Source organism: Pholcus phalangioides, unplaced genomic scaffold, assembly GCF_987345545.1.
Source record: "Pholcus phalangioides strain wild (caught in Gottingen) unplaced genomic scaffold, Ppha-v1.0 ptg000003l_1, whole genome shotgun sequence".
Lineage (NCBI taxonomy): Eukaryota > Metazoa > Arthropoda > Arachnida > Araneae > Pholcidae > Pholcus > Pholcus phalangioides.
In genome coordinates this window covers 48,369,403-48,388,756 of record NW_028301596.1, presented here as the reverse complement: position 1 = coordinate 48,388,756, position 19,354 = coordinate 48,369,403, and the positions used below count along the sequence as shown (strand labels likewise).

At 32.9% G+C, this 19,354-nt stretch overlaps 1 protein-coding gene and 1 non-coding gene across 2 annotated transcripts in view; one reads left to right on the top strand and one right to left on the bottom strand.

The window, feature by feature from the left end:
• cert (ceramide transfer protein) overlaps positions 1-17,471 on the top strand; it is a 34,007-nt gene extending 16,536 nt beyond the window's left edge. Inside the window, exons 8-13 of the mRNA XM_089249661.1 lie at positions 2,770-2,850; positions 3,255-3,416; positions 8,246-8,309; positions 13,588-13,793; positions 15,656-15,782; positions 15,893-17,471. Of these exons, the coding sequence (XP_089105787.1) occupies positions 2,770-2,850; positions 3,255-3,416; positions 8,246-8,309; positions 13,588-13,793; positions 15,656-15,782; positions 15,893-16,020 (768 nt within the window). The 3' untranslated portion in view covers positions 16,021-17,471. The remainder of the gene's footprint in view (positions 1-2,769; positions 2,851-3,254; positions 3,417-8,245; positions 8,310-13,587; positions 13,794-15,655; positions 15,783-15,892) is intronic.
• TRNAA-AGC (transfer RNA alanine (anticodon AGC)) lies at positions 3,994-4,065 on the bottom strand. The gene has a single exon. It is a non-coding gene; the product is annotated as a tRNA-Ala (tRNA).
• Positions 17,472-19,354: the final 1,883 nt, after the last annotated feature.

Here is a 19,354-nt window from a genome sequence, read left to right as displayed (position 1 = left end):
TGATTGTATTATGTAGTAATTATAATTATTGTGTCTTTTCCATGTCTAGCAATTCTTTATGTGAAATTTGGGATTACATGATTATTTTATGCAAAATGCTTAGTTCTTGAATTAAAGAGTTATATTTCATAAACATTATGAGAATATTACTAAGATGGATAGCCAAGCTAAGCTGATTTTTATAAGAGCTTGTGCGAAATCTTCTATTTTTAAAGAATGTCACTACTTTTAAAGGTAAACGTTAATTAGTACCAGTCTGAAAAAAAATTGGTTAAAATTACAGACCTGCCAACTCTCCCGATTTAGACGGGAGACTCTGGATTTTTCATCCTTCCTCCCGCTCTCCGGATTTGTTAAAATTTGTCCGGATTTTGGCAGAAAATTAGATTTCACGTTGTCGTGGCGTCAATAATTACCGTCGTCGTTAGGGAAAACACCCGTAGAGGACAGCCGTAGTCATTTCCATCGAGCAGCCGTAAAAAAAGTCTTTGTGACCGCATTTAAGCAACTGACAAAGACGCGACTTTGTTTTCGTAGCATTTATCGGCAATCATTTATCAGGGGCATGCCCTTCGTTGCCGAAATTCCTGTATAATCGTTATTGTATTCCGTTAACAGCCGCGTGGTAAACACGTTTTTTCGTCCTCAGCTTTGTAATTTGAATTTTTTTAAATCGTTTCTTCCGATTAAACATCTTCAGAAAGAAAATATAAAACTTTACAGCTAAATATAAAGTTTTTAAGAATTCATATACCCATCACTAATAGCATCCACGAAAGGAAACACATACTTTATGAACAGTATGTAGATGTGATTTCTCTATTCTGCATGGAAAGACTGGCATAGAATTATATTCTTCTCAGGGGCAATGCAGAACGTGCCTTGGGGGGGGGGAAGAATGTAACTTTTTCTTAATTTATTAAAAAAAAAAAAAAATTTCGAATTTTTTTTTTTTTGATCGAGTCTATGAGTGTCGAGGAAGAGGGGGGGGGGGTACCCCCCTCGGGAGAATCTCCGGATTTCTGGATTTCAAATGTCAAATGGCACATCTGAAATTATGTTAATTATTCACAATGTACCTATTTATGTACCTGCCATTTGAATTTCAACAGACTTCTTTTTTTGTCTCTGTGGAAGGAAACAAACTCTAACTTCAAAAATACCCGACTTTAATGTAAGCAGCTTGAATCTTTAGATGGACCAAGGTGTTGTCAAACGTCAAAAAGATCACTAAACATGACATTCATTTTCATATGTTTTGGAGCGCACTGATTGCAATAACTGGAGATAGTCAAGGCAAGAAATAATAATAGAAAATAAATTGTTGTCTGGCTATGAAGAAATTTTATGTAAAGAATTTTTTGAAGACATTGCTATCAGACTAGTCTCTTAAACATTTTGGGAATTCATTAACATCAAAATATATTTTTTCTTTCAATAATAATTATTGATTTTTTTTTAATGTAAAAATAATTGATGATAAAAATAACTAAAAATAACATAATGCAGTTTAAATTAGTTTTTCTCCAAAAGACTTTTTTTCGAAAATGATGATCCCTAATTCGTATGTAAAATTTAACCCAGACTCAAGCAAATTTAACTTAAACATTGTCATTATTTTGTTGGTTCCACCTATTGCATAACTTTGAAGTATTCTTTGTTTCTGAATTTTAAACTCAATATTGATTTTTTAATATGAAAATTAATAATTTTATGAAATGAAGGCATCTAAAATTGCTTGTGACTGTTCTTATCAGATATTTTTCTTATTACTGTTAAATTACTTCCTATAATTCTCCCCCCCCCCCTTCCTGATTCAAGTAGTTCCGAACAATGAAATACAAAGAAAAAAAATTATTGTGTATATAATTCATTAGTGTGGGCTTTCACGGCTAGAAAACGAACTTACCGGGCTATTTAGTCATGCTCTTCTATTTATTTCTGACCTTTCACCCAACACAGCAGTGGAAGAAACAAAAAAAAATAAATGAAAGGTCACAGCCCTTGTTTTCCCGTGTTTGTAATTGTTTGTCATTTTCAATAAATTCATTATTTCATTACTATATTTAATTAATTGCATGCAGGAAAATAAAAAAAAAAGATTCTTGCATATGAATTTCATTTCTAAAAAAAAGGCAAATAAGAAATTCATTACATTTCAACCTTTCTACTTTTACCAAATTCTGTGTGAATATGAAATAATTTAGGTGATGTGTTTCCCCCCTCATTATCATTTATTTAATTTCTTTTGTGCGAATGATGTTTTTCTTGATTTTCACAAAATAAAATGAAACTTGTAAGATTCAGAAAATGTTTAACCTTGTTTTATTCTCAGAAATAATTTAACATTTCTATAAGAAACTGTGAATTTTTGAATTTACAGAAAATTCTGTTGGAAAAAAATTAGTCAATGTGTGCTGTAAATAATATATCGTCCCCCATCATGCTAGAAGCATGAATGTGTGATGTCCTTGGAAAAAAAAAAGCAAAATAAGGTATCCAACCAGCTAATAAAAAAAAGTGAAAATTTGCCATTCGTGCTTCTAGCAAGAGGGGACGATATAGTAATTTTTTTATATGGAAAAAAACATTGTTATAAGCTAGCTTTGAAGAATATATTTATACAGTAATTGTCAGGTATTTTCAGGCATTTTTATTTAAGAATTTTATTTTAATTTGAGTTAATTTGTTAATACCAATGTCTGGTTGATAATTGCTCTTCAATTGGCATTTCTTAAGTGCGATTTTTTTTCTGGTCTAAATTTTCAGAGGTTGATTAGAAGTCGAATCAATGATGCCATTCAACCAGATCCATCACCTGCATTATCAAAGCACCAACTGTGGCCTGAGGTAGAACAAGTTTTCATACCAATCATTTCCATCTCTCTGATTTTTTTTTTTTAAGTTTTTCACTTCGAGTAGAGTTGCCTTTCCTTATTTTTACTTTTAAGCCACATTTTGCAAATACTTTCTACCTTTAATTGACAATTTCAACCACTGTGCCCATTAAGGGGTGGGACTTTGTTGGATTGGCATTTTGTATAATATTTTTTTAAATATTATACAAAATGCAGCCAAAATGTGTTATAATTGGGATGAGTTGCACATTGTTGGCCCCTAAAATTTGAACATTTGACTAGCCAAAAGTATAAGAAATTCCCACAAAATATAGGTTGTGTTTCACTATATTTAATTTCAAATTTACATTAAAAAAAAAAAAAATATATATATATATATATATATCATAATTTCAGATTCAGCATGTTACCATGGAGCAGCTGAAATATGCAAAGATGGGTGTTGGGGAAGGAGGTTGGCAGCTATTTGCTGAAGATGGAGAAATGAGAATGTATAGAAGAGAAGTTGAGGAAGCTGGAATAGTCTGTGATCCTCTGAAAGCTGTACATACTGTCAAGGTATTAATTTTTTTTTCAAGTCATCAATAAGGTTTTACTAATGAGCATCCACTATTCTATTTTCTGTGATTTGTATAAAAATATGAAGATAATCACTGTCTTTATGTTTGTGTGTTTTGGTGTTACCAAGTCCCCTGTCAAAATTGTCTGATCATGTTTTTTAGCCCAATACATTATAATATTTATAAGTTTTATAAAATAATTATATCATTGATATATAAGGTATACTAAAACTTCAAATTATTAGTTACAAAGTGTTTTTCAAGACAAGCAAAATTCTACCAAAATCTTGCAATATGAGTAATATGTATCCCAAAGGTTCCTCGATGACGACTAGCCTATAAGAGGCTTTGTGCATTTCATTGGTTGCCAAGCATCACATGATCACAACTAATGGGTTCAGGGGTCAAGCCAAAGCATTTTTTTTAGTTCCTTTTATTTTAATTCATGAAAGACCAAATTAAAAAATAAAAATATTGTATGCATATTCATATTCAAGATATACAGAAGACTGGATGTTGTGAAGATATTTATTATTTGAGATGTTAATTTTTTAAGGAAGGAAAAAACTCATCTCTGCCTCTACCGGGAGTCGAACCCAGGTCCCTCGATTGCTGGACGAGTGCTCTGACCATTAAGCTACAGAGGAGATAGATTTTCCTTCGCTAGAGCGTAATATGTGCCGAAATCCCAGTAGAGGCAGAGATGAGTTTTTTTTCCTTCCTTAAAAAATTAACATCAAATTATTAACAACAAATAATAAATATCTTCACAACATCCAGTCTTCTGTATATCTTGTATTAACAAGTGGAGAGCGACATTCATGTCATATTCATATTAATGAAAATCTTCAATACCATAAACTCAGACTACTTTGGGCCATTTTTTAAAAATTTCAAATTCACTTTCCAATAAACCCAATTTTATTACTACTTTTAAGTTCTGGTATTCTTTTATATGGTGATAGGTGGTTATCTTATATTAGGTATATGTAAATAATAAACAAAAATTTTTAAATTTAAGCTAATTAAAAAAAAGGCATTTTGGGCCAATGTTACCCTTGTGTGTGAGTAACTTTGGCCCACTTCACCTTTTTCTATCTTAAAGCATTAAATGAAAAGCTAGGGTATTTCTTGAACCTAGGCTCATAATCAGGACACAGTTGTTGATGGCATTTGCATTTTTTGGACCTTTTTCACTTTAAGGGCATTTATTCATGTTTTGGGGCATCTTTTGGCATTTTTAGGATATTTTTCACTTTCCTAAAAAAAATTTCAAATTATAAAAGGTGAAAGAAATTGAATATATGTGTGTGCTGATTACATTGAGTAATATTATCGAAAATATTTATGAAATGCTTGAATCAAACCACTTTTTAAGCAAACTATGACTTCGGTCATGATAAACGAATTCTATTTAAACAAAAAGCAAAGTACACATTACAAAAAAAATATCTTTGTCCAAATGTGGGAACTAGACAAAAGTGAGCATGTTTATAATTTGGCTGCAGTCACAGAGGGAAAAATACAACAAATTGCATTGTTATATGAACTTCAAAAGTCTTTCGCCAAGGTTAAGAAGTCAGCTAAGCAGTTCATCGGCAAGCGAAAGCAAAGGAAAAGAAGTGTTAGATTATAAATTAATACATTGATAGGAAATGAAAAACATAGCCCACTACTTGGAAATGGCTCTGACCTCACGATAGGTGTCTCTTGAGAAGCAACATATTTTTTCCAAGAGATAAATTAGAGAAAAAGAGACGATCACTTGAAAATTTTCTTAAGTTTTTGTGCTGAACAAGGATTGCTGAATTTTGAATAATGGTCAAAAGCAAACATCTAAATTTTGTCTCTTGCAAAAGCTAGTTAAAGAATTTGGGAGGATGTTTTTTCTACTGATCGGATTATTTTGCTTTGCAAAGAGTGTGAAAATAAAGTTGCAGCTGAAAATAAATTTACTGTCGCACAGCACATTGGAAGGAATAAGCATAAAAAGGTAATTGAGCACTCAAGAAAAAGTCTCAATCATCTCAACTCCTCTTTGAACAGCGTAAGCAGTCTACATCATCTTCCTCAAAGAAGACATCCTTCTTCGAGGAAATGTGTGACGTTAATATCAGCTGACATACCTTTTGAAAAGCTGAACAATTCAAAGTTTAGGGACTTCTTGGAGAAATACACCAGACATTGCACACCCGATGAATCAACTCTGTGAAAAAATTATGAGTGATTGTTTTATTGAAATGATGGACAAGTAAGATTTACATAGCAGGCAAAAAACCTTTTTGTTTCAATAGATAAAAAAACTGATGTCGAAGCCCGCCCTGTTGCTAATTGTCATCATAGGAATTCTCGAGCCGGATCATCCAGGAAAAAGTTTCTTGAGATTCTAGAGGAAAGTGCCAACCACATTCCACTATCTGTTAACTTTTTGACAAAAGCATAAATGTTTAGTGGCCAAATGGTGTGGAGCACAATAATAGTTTACTTTTCTTGATCAATGCTACTCCATATATTATAAAAGCAGGGTGAGCAATCAGAATTGTCTATCCAAAAGCTGTACATGTAGCTGCATAGCATTTGTGAAGAAATTTGATCACGCTATTCAAACGTTACCCATCTTTCCAATGTGAAAAGGTTTTTGTGAAATCTCATATCATTTAGAAGCTTTTGAAGCCAAAGCTCTTACATTAGCTCTGCCTCCAAAGTCTGTTATTATGATGGGGAACATGGCTAAATGCTTGCATATTCTATAGTGAAATTTTCAAATAGTTAAATCCATACTAAAGAATTTGATAAGGAAGTGCTGCATGCATTAAAATTTCACAAACTTTGTTTTGCCACGGGAATATTAAAGGAAAGTTGGAGTACATAAGATCAAACTTCAGTATTTTGTGGTTTGCACTATCCTGTAGAAGTTCTTAGCTGTGCCAAAGGTGGTTTTCCAGCATGCCTCCTATACGTTAGAAGTTCAACAGAATATTAGCATTGTGGTGTGTCTGGTCTTTCTGTGCCAAAGGTGGGGGTAGGCCAATCTGAATAGCAAAATTTGACAGTGATCAAAAAAAACAATGGACTTGTTATCGTCAGAAAAATTTCTGCTGTCTCGATGGAAAATTTCAAGATTGAAGAGGGTCTAACTGCAGCGAATCAGTTTTTTTTTAATATGTCCCTATAACATCTAAACCTTTAAAAAGGTGAGAAGTTTGAATATACATATTTTTTATTCTTTAAGTACATAAATACATTTCCATGGTACATGTTTATATATTTCCTCTTTCAGATTACATACCCCCATTCATAAATTAAATTTTTTTTTATTAGGAAAATTCTATTGGTAATTTTAAGAGGTATGGAGGAAAAAATGAAAGAAAAAAATCTGATTTTGTTCTTGAAACATTTTCATTAGACATAACTGATTTTCAAGAACTTTGTATTGTTCTTCTGATACATATTTTTTCATTTTTAGGAATTTCTTTTCGAGGTTTCTGGGCATTTAGATCCACAACATCTGGGTCTTGCTCATAATAAAACTTATATTTTTGAATTAAAACTTATATTTCAACTTGTATTGATCATAAAAATAGCAATATTTACATTTTTTTTTAAATGTTCAGTTAACAATTTGTCTTACAAATAGATTAATACATACCTCTTTCAACAGGCGTAATTATTAGGAACTCATAATCACACATTTTGTCAATTTGACTAGCAAATGTTATTTCTTTGTCTGCACTAAAAACCGCTTGGGATGACCTGGTTTGCTAGAAAATGAATTTTTAAGTTTGTTTTTAATGGTGCTTTGAGTGATTTTAAAGTTAGCTGCAGTTTGAAGATTTCTGAATGATGTAGTAATGTATAAAGGATAAACAGACAGACATACATTCGTTTTATATTTTTATATATATATATATATAGATAAACATAATTATTCAATTCATAATAAAGGGTTACAAAAATATGACCTACTTTGGCCCATCGAAATACTTGGTACAAGTAATACCAAAATACTTAGTAATACAAAGTAGGACATATTTTTGAAAGCGCCATAGGATAGTTTGAATTTTCAATTCATGTTTTCAGAAAAAAGTGAAATATTAAATAAAATTTTAATCATATACTACAGTTAAAAGCATTAAATCGTATTTCTAATTAGTCACATAACTAACTAGACAAGCTGGACTACAACCCCTACAGTTAAAAGTTTGAGAGATGACAAAAACCATGTACAATCACAACCTACCACATCCCCACTGTCGCTGCCTATTCGCCATTCGTGAACTAACCAATGCACTCAGTTGCCTTGCTTAGTACCCCCTACTTAGAAAAAACTACAAAAAGTAATTCCGAAATTTTTTTCTACAGTAATTAGAGTATGTTTTATTTTTATTATTTTGGGCCATAGTAGCCCACGTGTACAATAGTCTAAGAGCCATTGTTTGATTTAAGCCTTTTCCAGATAACCCATGGGCTCATTCACATCTGACAAGCCCGTGAATGATTGTTTTACTTTCTTGTGTGTTTAGGCAAGCAGGGTTTCCAAAAGGAAGTCCTTTGCTCTTTCTTATCAATTCAGTAATGTGAAATAGATCAACATATACTTAATCTTTTGAAGGAATCGTGGCTGGCGGTTGTGGAATAAATCATTTGAGTTCCCATTTCTTCTGAGGTTTTGTAATAGGACAGTGGTAACTGGGGGAAATTCATTTACATAAGCTGGGAGTATTGGTTTGTTTGTTTTTTTTACATTAAATTAACTTCTGGCTCTTTTATGTAATTTTTATCTTGTTTATCAATTGTTAAATTTTTTTTTCTTCGTTTATTCCACAGGGAGTAACTGGACATGAAATGTGTCATTACTTTTTCATGCCTGAAGTTCGTTTTGATTGGGAAAGTGAGTCATGCATTGTGTGATCAGATTTATATTACTTAATAGAAATACTAATGTATTTTTGATGTTTCTTTCAATTATATATATAGTGGCTGTTACCGCAGCTTTGCTCACATTAGAGATGTGAGGTGAGTTCTAGAGAAAATATTATCAGAGAATGAGAATATTCTCTTGGATGTAAAAAATGAAGAACAATCAAGAATATTCTTTTTTAAATAATTTAAATTTTTCTACTAATTTTGTTTATATCAGTGTTTCCCAACCAAAGTGGGCAATATCGCCCCCTGGTGGGCGATGGAATGGTCCAGGGGGCGATAGAAGCTATGGATATAGCATAGGATCCTATGGGTTTGCTTGGGTTGGGGGCGATTAGAGAAAAAGGTTTGTGAAGAAGGGGGCGATGGAACAAAAAAGTTTGGGAAACTATGGTTTATATTATGAAATATAAATCAGTTTTTTTTTTCATTGCTTGAAACATTTACAAAAAAACAATTTCTGGTATAATTATTTCAACATCAACATCCAAAATCAACATCATGGGCCATCCTGCTCCAATAGTGTATTTTCGAATTTTTCTATTTCAAATAGCCGAAATATCAAATTTTGCCACGGTATGTTCGGAATTTCGGAAAGGTTACTCCTGCACTCTTCAGAACCACCTCCTTCCATCTGCTGTGGTTGTGCTATCTCCTGACCTTGAAGAAATAGTGGTCTCTGTTGAGAAGTAGTTTCACTACACTGTAAAGTACAGTGTTGGGGAAAAACTCGTGGGCTAATGATGTGTGCTTTTCACGCTTTGTAAGCACTACAGAGATTTTTTTTATATTTGACAGTTTTTTATTTTTTTTGAAAGTACTACAAGCATGTTGAACTAATAATCCATCTGGTCTCCCATTGAAAGAGTTGCCGGAAATCCAGAAAGTTTGCAAAATTAGAAGATAACGGATATATATATTTTTGAATCAATTTCTAAATTTTCCCGTCAAGTTCCTGCTCTCGACTTTGACCCCAAAAATCAGATTGAGATAACTGCAGCCCTTTATTTAAACTATCGGCCCCTCATCAGGCTTTCCGTCGTAAAACTCCGATAATAACCGTGATCGTGCAGCTGAAAATGGTTTGCAATGGTCTTTCAGCTTTAAAGTGCAAATGTGATTCAATTTCCGTTTTCTAAAAAAAGGACAAAGGTTGCCACTGCAAGCAGCAGAAATTACTATAGTCGATCATCATTCATCATTACATCAAATACGGATGTTTTGGGAAAAAAATTTTCATTCCGCGAGTAAAAGAGCAAGCCCACAAAATTATGAATGCTAATTTGCAGCTTTGCCTAATAACGAGTGCTAAATCGCCAATGTTGCCAAATAATGTGTTAAATCGCTCATATTGCTAAATAACGAGTACTGAATCGCCAAACATCGTGTTGAATCTTCCGAAATTCTCTTCCATTTTGCAACAATTTCTTTCCGAGTATAAAAAATTGAAAACTTATAAAAAAATTTAAACTTATTTAAACTGCTGCTGTTCCAAACAGCAAATACTGCCCTCAGTAAGCAAAAAGTGTGTCATCTTAAATAGACTGGTGTGAAAAATTTTATAGCAGCTGCTCTTTCAAACAAGGTGTCAAAAGCCTGAAACACCAAAAACAAAAAACAAGCTGATGAAAAGATGTTTGATAACAAAAGACAGTGCAATTGTTGTATTTTGAAAATTGGGGGGGGGGGAGATAACGGAAATATTCTTATAAGTTAATTTTGCTGCTCCAATTTATAAAAATATCTGCTTCAAAACTGCTCTGAATCCTATATTATGCTGCTCCGAAATGGACTTCCCACCCCTGCATTTGTAAGTACAGAAGTTTCGGCTCCACTCCACGTGATTTCTCTATAATCTTTGAACGCATTTATGACACCCTCCGTAGAGGTCGAATTTTTAAAAAAATACTTAGTGCATGATTGTATCACAAAATGAAACTACTGACTCAATTTCATAATTATAGTGTGGTTTTGGCTTCGCTATGATGAATCAGTCAGGACATATTATTTTATATATATACAGGGTGATTCTAAACTCAGCGTATAAACTTTTAGGGGAGGTAGAATACACAAAAACAGAATTACATAGGAATGTATGACCAGAAACCCCAACCTGATCAGCTGGAGGATAAACAAAGATGCAGAAATGACAAGCCAATAATGGGTGGAAAAACTTTTTATTTAGTGATAATTTACATGAGGACAATGAATGAACGGCAGGGGCTCTGCCACCAGACTTATCCCGTTTCCGAGATCTCTTTCAGCCCAGCTTCGTGGCAGAGTCTGGAACAAAGTGAGTGTACCTAACAGTCTGAGTGTGTAATTAGTGTTGTGTCTGATATTTCAGTGCTGCCATCTATACTTCAAATAGTGAGTGAAGTATAATGATTGAATATCTGTAACATTGTAGGCCTGTTGCTCTCTGTGGCGAGACTTTTTAACATGAAGATCGGCTCGCATTCGCGCCTTGAAGTTAGGAACCACAGAAAACTCAACTTCACCCGACTACCACTGTGGTTCCGGTTGGGTTCGAACCTGGATCCTCGCGATGCGAGTCCGTCACTATGACCACTCGATCACCGCAACGGCTACAAGTTTAATTTTGCATGCCACGTGATGTAGTCACCTCAGGGCTCAGGTTTTTTAATAATGCAATTCTTGACTCATTTTTAGCAACCTATCATACTGTTCTAAAAAAATGAATTTTTTTACTTAAACTAAAATTTATTTATTTTTTAAATCCCACAAAGAGTTAAAATAGAGCAGTTTGATGTTGATTATGATACTTTTTGAATATACATACAGGGTGGGCAAAAAGTCAGTAGAAACTTTAAAAATAGCTCCCTGCTGTAGCAATTTTTTCTGCAGTCATGTCGCCATTTCTGTTGTACCCCTGTGTCAGGAAAGTCTTCTGACAAAGACAAATCGGGTATCAAACTCGAGATATGTCAAAACATCATACTTTGGTACTTTAAGCGAGTATCTTATTGACCTGGGTTACAAAAATTGCAAATTACAATAATTAATTAAATTAAAAATGAAATGTAACATGCAAAATAGAGTGAGTTTCTCCCTCTCTTTCCTCATGTTATATACTTATTGTGTTCAAAATATTATCCGAAAGCGGTCATTTAGGTGTTACGTCAGCATCGATGTGGGGGGGGGGGTTCTGATTTGCTGACTTTTGATGATGGGGGGGGGGGGGCTTTGAATGATGCTTACGTCATCAACCACACCTTTATGAAGATATGAAATATTCTTAATGGCATCTTATTCGGTGCGCCAAAAACAAAAAAAACCTTTCGATAGTTATTGAGTTATTGGGCACCTGAACTAACATTCTCCCTATTGATAAGTCTCCTACAGAGCCACTTCAGTGGTCTCTAAATGTTTCACTGATCCTTCAAGTGCTCTGGAAATGTTCCCGGGCTGCTTAAGTGCTCTGGAACTGTGCCACACATCACTCAAGTGATCTGTAATTATGCCATGGATCACTTAAGTAATCTGGGAATGTTCTGGGAGTGATGTAGAACTGCACTGGGGTCGCTTAATTGCTCTAAAACTGTGCCATGTGTCACTCAAGGGAATAAAAAAAATGTGCCATGGATCATTTAAGTATTCTGTAACTGTCATATGTTACTTAGGTGATCTTTAAATGTGAAAGTGATCTTTGAGGCTTACTTCAGTGATCTGAAAATGTGCCACGGGCCACTTAAATGCTCTGGAATTATGCCACGGGTCATTTAAGCGATTTGTAAATGTGCAGCTTAGTTCATTTTTACAAAATTGGGTTTGAGGGGAGCAAGCCACATCAGATAACCTTCAGGGCCACATTTGGGCTGCATGTCAAGGGTTTACCATATGGTGCTTAAAGGGTGGGTCGCAATGAATTTCTTAAATAGAAATTTTGAGTTCTTACCCTTCAAATAGCATTGAAATTAACAGAAATTGATTATAATAACTAGAGCCCGGATTATATGCACTAAAAAAGTGCCAAAATATGCTCTAAAAATACGTAAATATGCACTTAACAATGCAAAAATATGCACTTAACAATGCAAAAATATGCACTTAAAAATTCAAAATATGCACTTAAAAATTCAAAATATGCACTTAAAAATTCAAAATATGCACTTAAAAATTCAAAATATGCACTTAAAAATTCAAAATATGCACTTAAAAATTCAAAATATGCACTTAAAAATTCAAAATATGCACTTAAAATGCCAAAATATACAGTGAAAATCCCAAAATATACAGTGAAAATCCCAAAATATGCATTTAATACTCCAGAATATGCACTAGAAATCTTGAAAAAGTCAAAAATTCCAAAGTATGTACAAAAAATGAGAAAATATGCATTAAAAAAATTACCATGCAAAAAAAAGCAGATGTGTTTTTAAAATGCATCTTTTCTATTTTTAGTTTGTTGTAGTTGCTCAATAACAAAAATACCAGTAAAAAAAAATTTCGACACTATTTCTGAAAAGAATTTAACACTTGACATATCTCTAGAAATAGCCTTACAATAAAACGGCTAATATTCGTAAAATACTTTATAAATATGTATTAATTCACTAAATTTCACCTGCGGGAAAAAAAAATCGATATTATAAAAATATTTATTTGAACAATATTATTTATTTGAACAATATTATTTATATGAACAATATTTATTTGAAAAATTATAAAAAAAAAATTGAGTGAGTTAAATAAACCTTCAAAATATATACTTATACTGAAAATTCTTTGATTTTATGCATTTATATGCATTAATGATAAAAACGGTCAAAATATGCACATAGGCATTTGCATATAATCCGGGCTCTAATGATAACACATATAAAGGTATTTTCTTTCGAAATTTTAATTTTTTAAAAATATTTTTTGCAAAAAAAAAAATATTTTTTTTGTCTGTGGGAGGGGGGGCCCCTTATGGCCCCCTCCTGCATATGTTTCTGATCCCACCAATATGCGTTAGGAGGTAGGGGGCAGTGATGACGAAATTTTGCTGACAAGGGGGAGGTGGTCAAAAATGGCTAAAAATTTGCTTGCGTAATACTTGAACGGCCCCAAAGCACTCATGTAGGTTTTTGATGGTTTAAACCAGTTTTTGACACTTGTCAGTTAAAAACCCAACCCTGATACATGCATATCTTGTGATAATGAATTATTTTTATTTATAAATGAATTATGAAACTGACGTTAGAAAGTAATTATTTGATTGTTTACTCATTACCTTATAGCAACTTTGGAGAACATGAAGGTTTTAGAAGAAATTGACACCAATACTTTGATATTTCATCAAGTTCATAAACGTGTATGGCCAGCATCACAGCGTGACGCTTTGTTCTGGTCACATGTAAGGAGGGTACCCAATGATGAGGATCAAGATGCTCATGACATCTGGATTGTGTGTAATCACTCTACTCAGCATGATGGTTCCCCAAATGTAAGTATTTTACTTGTTTTCATTGAAATTATACATATCATTATTATGTCACATTCCCCCCATTAAAAAAATAATGTACCAGTAAGAAAATTTTGGATTAAAATGAAACTTGGTGTCTGTGATTTTTATATTGAAATGTATCAGTGATCACAATATCAGAACGGAATGATAATTTTCTGTGGATAACAGCACAATGACACGAGTACCTTGTTGGGCCACATTAAGCTTGGATACAAGTCTGATACGGTCTGGCTTTGATGCATGCAGGTTCTGTATGTCAGCCTGTGCAGATTTGCCCGAGCATACTGCAACTGGCTTTCAGTTTCTGCACTGCATGCTTGTATGCAGGTGAAGTTTTCATCGCAACTGGTCTTGAATGTGTTCAGTTGCTGATATGTCAGGTGAGTAAGCTGGCCAAGAAAGAATTACAAATTGACACAGATGTTCTTGAAAAACTCTTCCTGCACGTGGGCAAGCATTGTCTCATGCTGAAAACTTTACCAGTCATGAATGGTAAAACATGTGACTGCAAGATTTGCTGAACAAAAGGAAATAAAAACTGTTGAGCTTTTACAGCTTTCATTGATAATATCGGATATATTTCGATTGATATATTATTTTTAAAATATCATGACAAATGATATTTTCAGTTGGACAGGATTTGATATTTTCATCGGTATCAATCATAAGTTAGTTCATCTGTGAATAGATAAACAGATTTGTTCAAACAAAAATATTTAGTTGAGAATGGGTTGGTACCCCTTCAGTCAAGAATGAGATGATATTTTCAGTTGAGAATGGTCTGATATATTCAGTTCAGAAAAGTCTGATATTTTCAGCTGAGGATGATTTGACATTTTTAGTCACGGGTAGTATAATATTTTCAGTCAAAAATGGGCTGATATTTTTAATTGATGATTGTTTTTTTCAACCAAGAATGGTTTGATATTTTCAGCCACAACTGGGCTGATATTTTCTCATATTTTCAGTTGTAAATGGCTATTATTTTCAGCCAAGAATAGTTTGATTTTTTTTAGTTCAGAATGCTTTGATATTTTCATCCACAAATAAGCTGATATTTTCAATCCAGATCCAGTCTAGGATGGTTTAATACTTTCAGCCACAAATGGGCAGATATTTTCAATCTAGGATTTTTTCATATTTTCAGTCAAGGATGTTTTCATATTTTCAGTCAAGGATTTTTTCATATTTTCAATCAAGGATGTTTTCATATTTTCAGCTTAATCAGCGTAAAGAGTTCTTCACCTACAGCTTCCAGCATGTCCTAACAGTTTATTCAGAACAATAAATCAATAAATTTGCTGGCAATACCCGGGTATGTCCACTCTCACTACTTGTCTCAATCAAACTTGTGTGATCCGTCAGTTGTATAAAAGGTCTTTGAATGCATCTTAGAGGCCTTTTGAACGATCAACAATATTTTATCAATCAAAAACAGGTGCAATACACAAAACAAGTCTCTGAGACCATTTTAAAGTGTGACATGGGAATTACTTTGACACCCTCTGGTGGGAATATTTGCATAATTCTTTCACAACGCCAAACGTTTGCATACCTATATATGTTAACTGCCTGCCACTTTTTATAGCTATTCTTTCCATGTTTTATAGCCTTATTATATATTGTTTTATCAGGGGTGAAGTATATATTCAATGGGTGTAATAAACTCATTTAATGCACAAAGGTTTGAGTTGACAATCTGGTTGGGAGGGAACACTGTGAATCTCATAAATGAAGGCACCACCATATATTCATAAACATGCTTCAAGCCAATTTACAAAATCACAAATAATGTTATTTTTCCCTGCATGATTCATAATCAAGGTTTGTTTTCATCTCAGTCAGGAAAATGTGTCAGAGTAATCTTGACAGTATCTCTAGTCTGTCAGACGTATGTTGATCCACCATCTGAGAATCAAGAGATAACCAGGGACAATCTAACTTGCAGAATCACATATTGTTCTAACAGTAAGTGTACCAAAATCATAACATTAAATTCATGAATTTTCTGTTATACCACTGCTGATACTTCTAGAACTGTATACTAATGCATGATTTTTTTTATTTATAAATTTCAGTCAATCCGGGTGGATGGGCTCCAGCATCTGTGTTAAGAGCTGTGTATAAACGGGAATATCCAAAGTTCCTAAAACGTTTCACGCAGTATGTCAAGGACATGACGGAAAGCAAGCCCATAATGTTTTGAATAGCTAGACACTTGTGGAGCATTAGCTTGCCGATGATATGCATGAAAAAAAAATGATAAAGAAGAATTACTGCACTTTTTTTCAAAGAGATAATTATAAAAATTTAGTGAACACAAACTGTACAAACATTTCCAGCGTTGCCATCCAATTCTTGCGATAAGAAGAAAGAAAAATTATATTTTAAATATAGAATCGGGAAATTTTTTAAACCTATAGACTTTTCACGCATAGAAATACGTATGTATACCTCTAACAAGAAACTTTTGGAAGTTAAGTTTACGTAGTCTTCCAAAACAAGGAAAGCAGAGGTGCCACTATTTTTCAAACATAATTTTTTTCCCCCTTCTTCTCTTTGTGTATATTTCAAGTTCAAATCCAGCAGCAAGTGTTACGTACTATCATGTTTATATCAAAGGAAAAAAAATCAGATTGTTGCGAGATTGTTGAAAGCATAATTTTTCTTTTTAAAAATATCGTTGTATATACAATACGTATGCTCTGATTGTTAGTGGTATTGTCCCAAAAAAGTATCTGCCACCTGTAGAGAGTATATATATATATATTGTGTAAACTAATATTTTTAATGATGTTGGTCTCTCTTTGTAACTATGTTGTAATGATATGTTTTTGGCTTGAAATTTTCATGACATTCCATAGCTATGCTTTGACAGAAAATGTTTTTGTTTGCACGATTTAAAACTATAATGTATTCACTGTATTTCTTGGAATATCCTTTGCTGTTCGTGAATTTTTAAAAGTGTAATTGTAAAGCTTGCAATGTTTATGTTAATTTTAAATCTCTATAAAATAGCAAGAAAAATCCACCATTATTAACTTGCTGTGTGTGACATAAAATTTATTCAATCATTACACTTCACTCATAGTTAGAAAAATTGATGGCAGCACTTCACATAACAAACAGAAACAAACTTCACGTTAGGCATGTACCAATTCATTAGAAATTTTGTAGCTTGTGTGAGGTGCATACATGGTTTAGTAGCAATATATAACATAAACAGATTTGCAAACAATGAGAATCAATTGACAGTGTCATTTCATTACACAAAGGCCAGTTTTGTACAGACCTGCCTCTATGAAAAAACAGTCATGGAAACACATACATGTCATGTTTATAATCTGAGACGATAGAAAAGGAGCAGTATATGTAACACAAAAAATTGCTAATTATCCATTTTATTTTATTTATTTTTTGGAAACAATCTTTTCAACAAGTACTCTTAACCTTTCAAACTGGTTTAGAAATGTCAAAGGGAATGATTAGGGTGACTCATCTTCTAAGAGGCCAAAGCTAACCATAGATATTCAGAAAGCGAGAGGAAAAGCATACGACAATCAGCAAATGGCGCCAGCCATCTGTGACGTACCACGTATAGAGATCCGTGCAGAAGGGTTAATCACCTGCAAAAGCTTTGGTTCAACCACTTCCCCCCCCCCCCCAATGTCGACTTAATGTATGGCTGAAATTAGTTTTCTGTAGTGATAAAAAGAACGTTCAGTGAACGTTGAATGGCTGAAGTTTCCTATGTTTTTACAACTTGAAAATGCAAGTGCAAGCTTGTCTTCCCTTCAAAGAGGTCTTGCTATCCATCTTGCCATAACAATCAAAAGACTGACATTTAAATTACGTTTATAAAAATATTAATTCTTTTCCAGTTTGTGATTTTGAAGATTGATGAGAGCACCTGAACATTGCATGAATACAAGCCACACAGTCCCCCACTTAAAAAATTTTATCTACAAAGAGCACACACAAGTAGGCGTTCAACTTACATAAGCATGACAATTCAGGGATTTAGTACCACACACAATATTGTTCTGGCATGCACAAATTTGTTAGAAATTTGTTGGAGGAATGTTTATACGACGTGCATGTACATTTCAATAGTACAGGGTGATTCATATAGAATCAGCCCCAAAAAAATTAGGTGTATTACAAAAGATATCATACTGAGATAATTATGTATTTGATATATCACTTACCTTGGACTGTGTGTACTGTACATTCGAGTGGCATTAGTTCTTAGTTGTGATCAGATTAGTTGTTTAACCCTTTAAGCAGCAATTAGAAATTACTAAACCCCCTATTCAAAATGCCATATCTTTTCCAATGAAATAGGGTTTCTTTTGATTTTCAACAAGATGTTCTTGATTGTATGTGCTATCCTATTCTGGTATAAAGTTTTACATATCTTAGTTACTTAATTTTATGTAAATTTTCAAAGAAATGTATTAAAAACAGCTTGAGTACATGATAAAATACCATGACATCAATGTAATTGAATAAAAATTGATTTAAAATAAGGGAAACTGTTCAATTCATGAAATGAAGCAAAAGGTTGAGATTTCATCGATTCAATCTTATTTAAAATTAAATTTTAATAGTTCATCTTAATCTTAAATTTTGATCTTATTTAAAATTAAATTTTATTTATTAAAAGTCAATGAAATCTCAACTTTTTAATTCATTTCATGAATTGAACAGTTTCTTTTATTTTTAATCAATTACATTGATTGCATGGCATTTTATCATGCACGCAAGCTGTTTTTGATGCATTTCTTAGATACTTATTTTTTTGTAAATTTTCAAAGATATGTAAAACTTTATACCAACATAGGATATCACATACAATCAAGAACACCTGTAAAAAATTTGGAATAAATTGATAGTTAAAGAGTATTTTTAATATTTCTATTAGAGCATAGTTTTTCACCATGTTAAAAGGTATGAGACTCCTTAAGTTAACAAAGCATTAAGTTATACAAAAAGCTCCATTATCATCTGAGCACTGAAGCAAAAATCATGTTTCTGTAATTACGCATATGCAGCAGTTATGTTACGCATAATTGTTTCCCCACCTTCCTTTTTTAATTTCCATTAACTGCCATGCTTATTCCAAGAAATACAGTAATAAAGATCTTCCCTGCCCCTTAAAGAGATTTTTTTTAAAGCTAATTGTAAAACGGGTCTATTGTAATTTATCTATTTATCTCTGTGCTATCTTTTTTTTTCCTCAGTGTGTTTTGTTTATATGCCCGAATCATGTGATCATCAGTGATTGTGATGTTTGCGAGCTTCATCTTGCATTTGCTGAATACGTGATTGTAAATATGTAATCTAAAATTTTTTAAGATGCTTTTTAATATAGAAATGTAGCTATCACCTCTATTTTGTATTTACGCTATGAATATTCATTATTATAATTTTTTTTTATTTGCTACAGGTAATATATTTTAATAGAGAAAGTTTTTTTAAAAAATGCCTTTCACTCACTGACACATATACACACATTTCACACATTCAAGGTTGCCGAG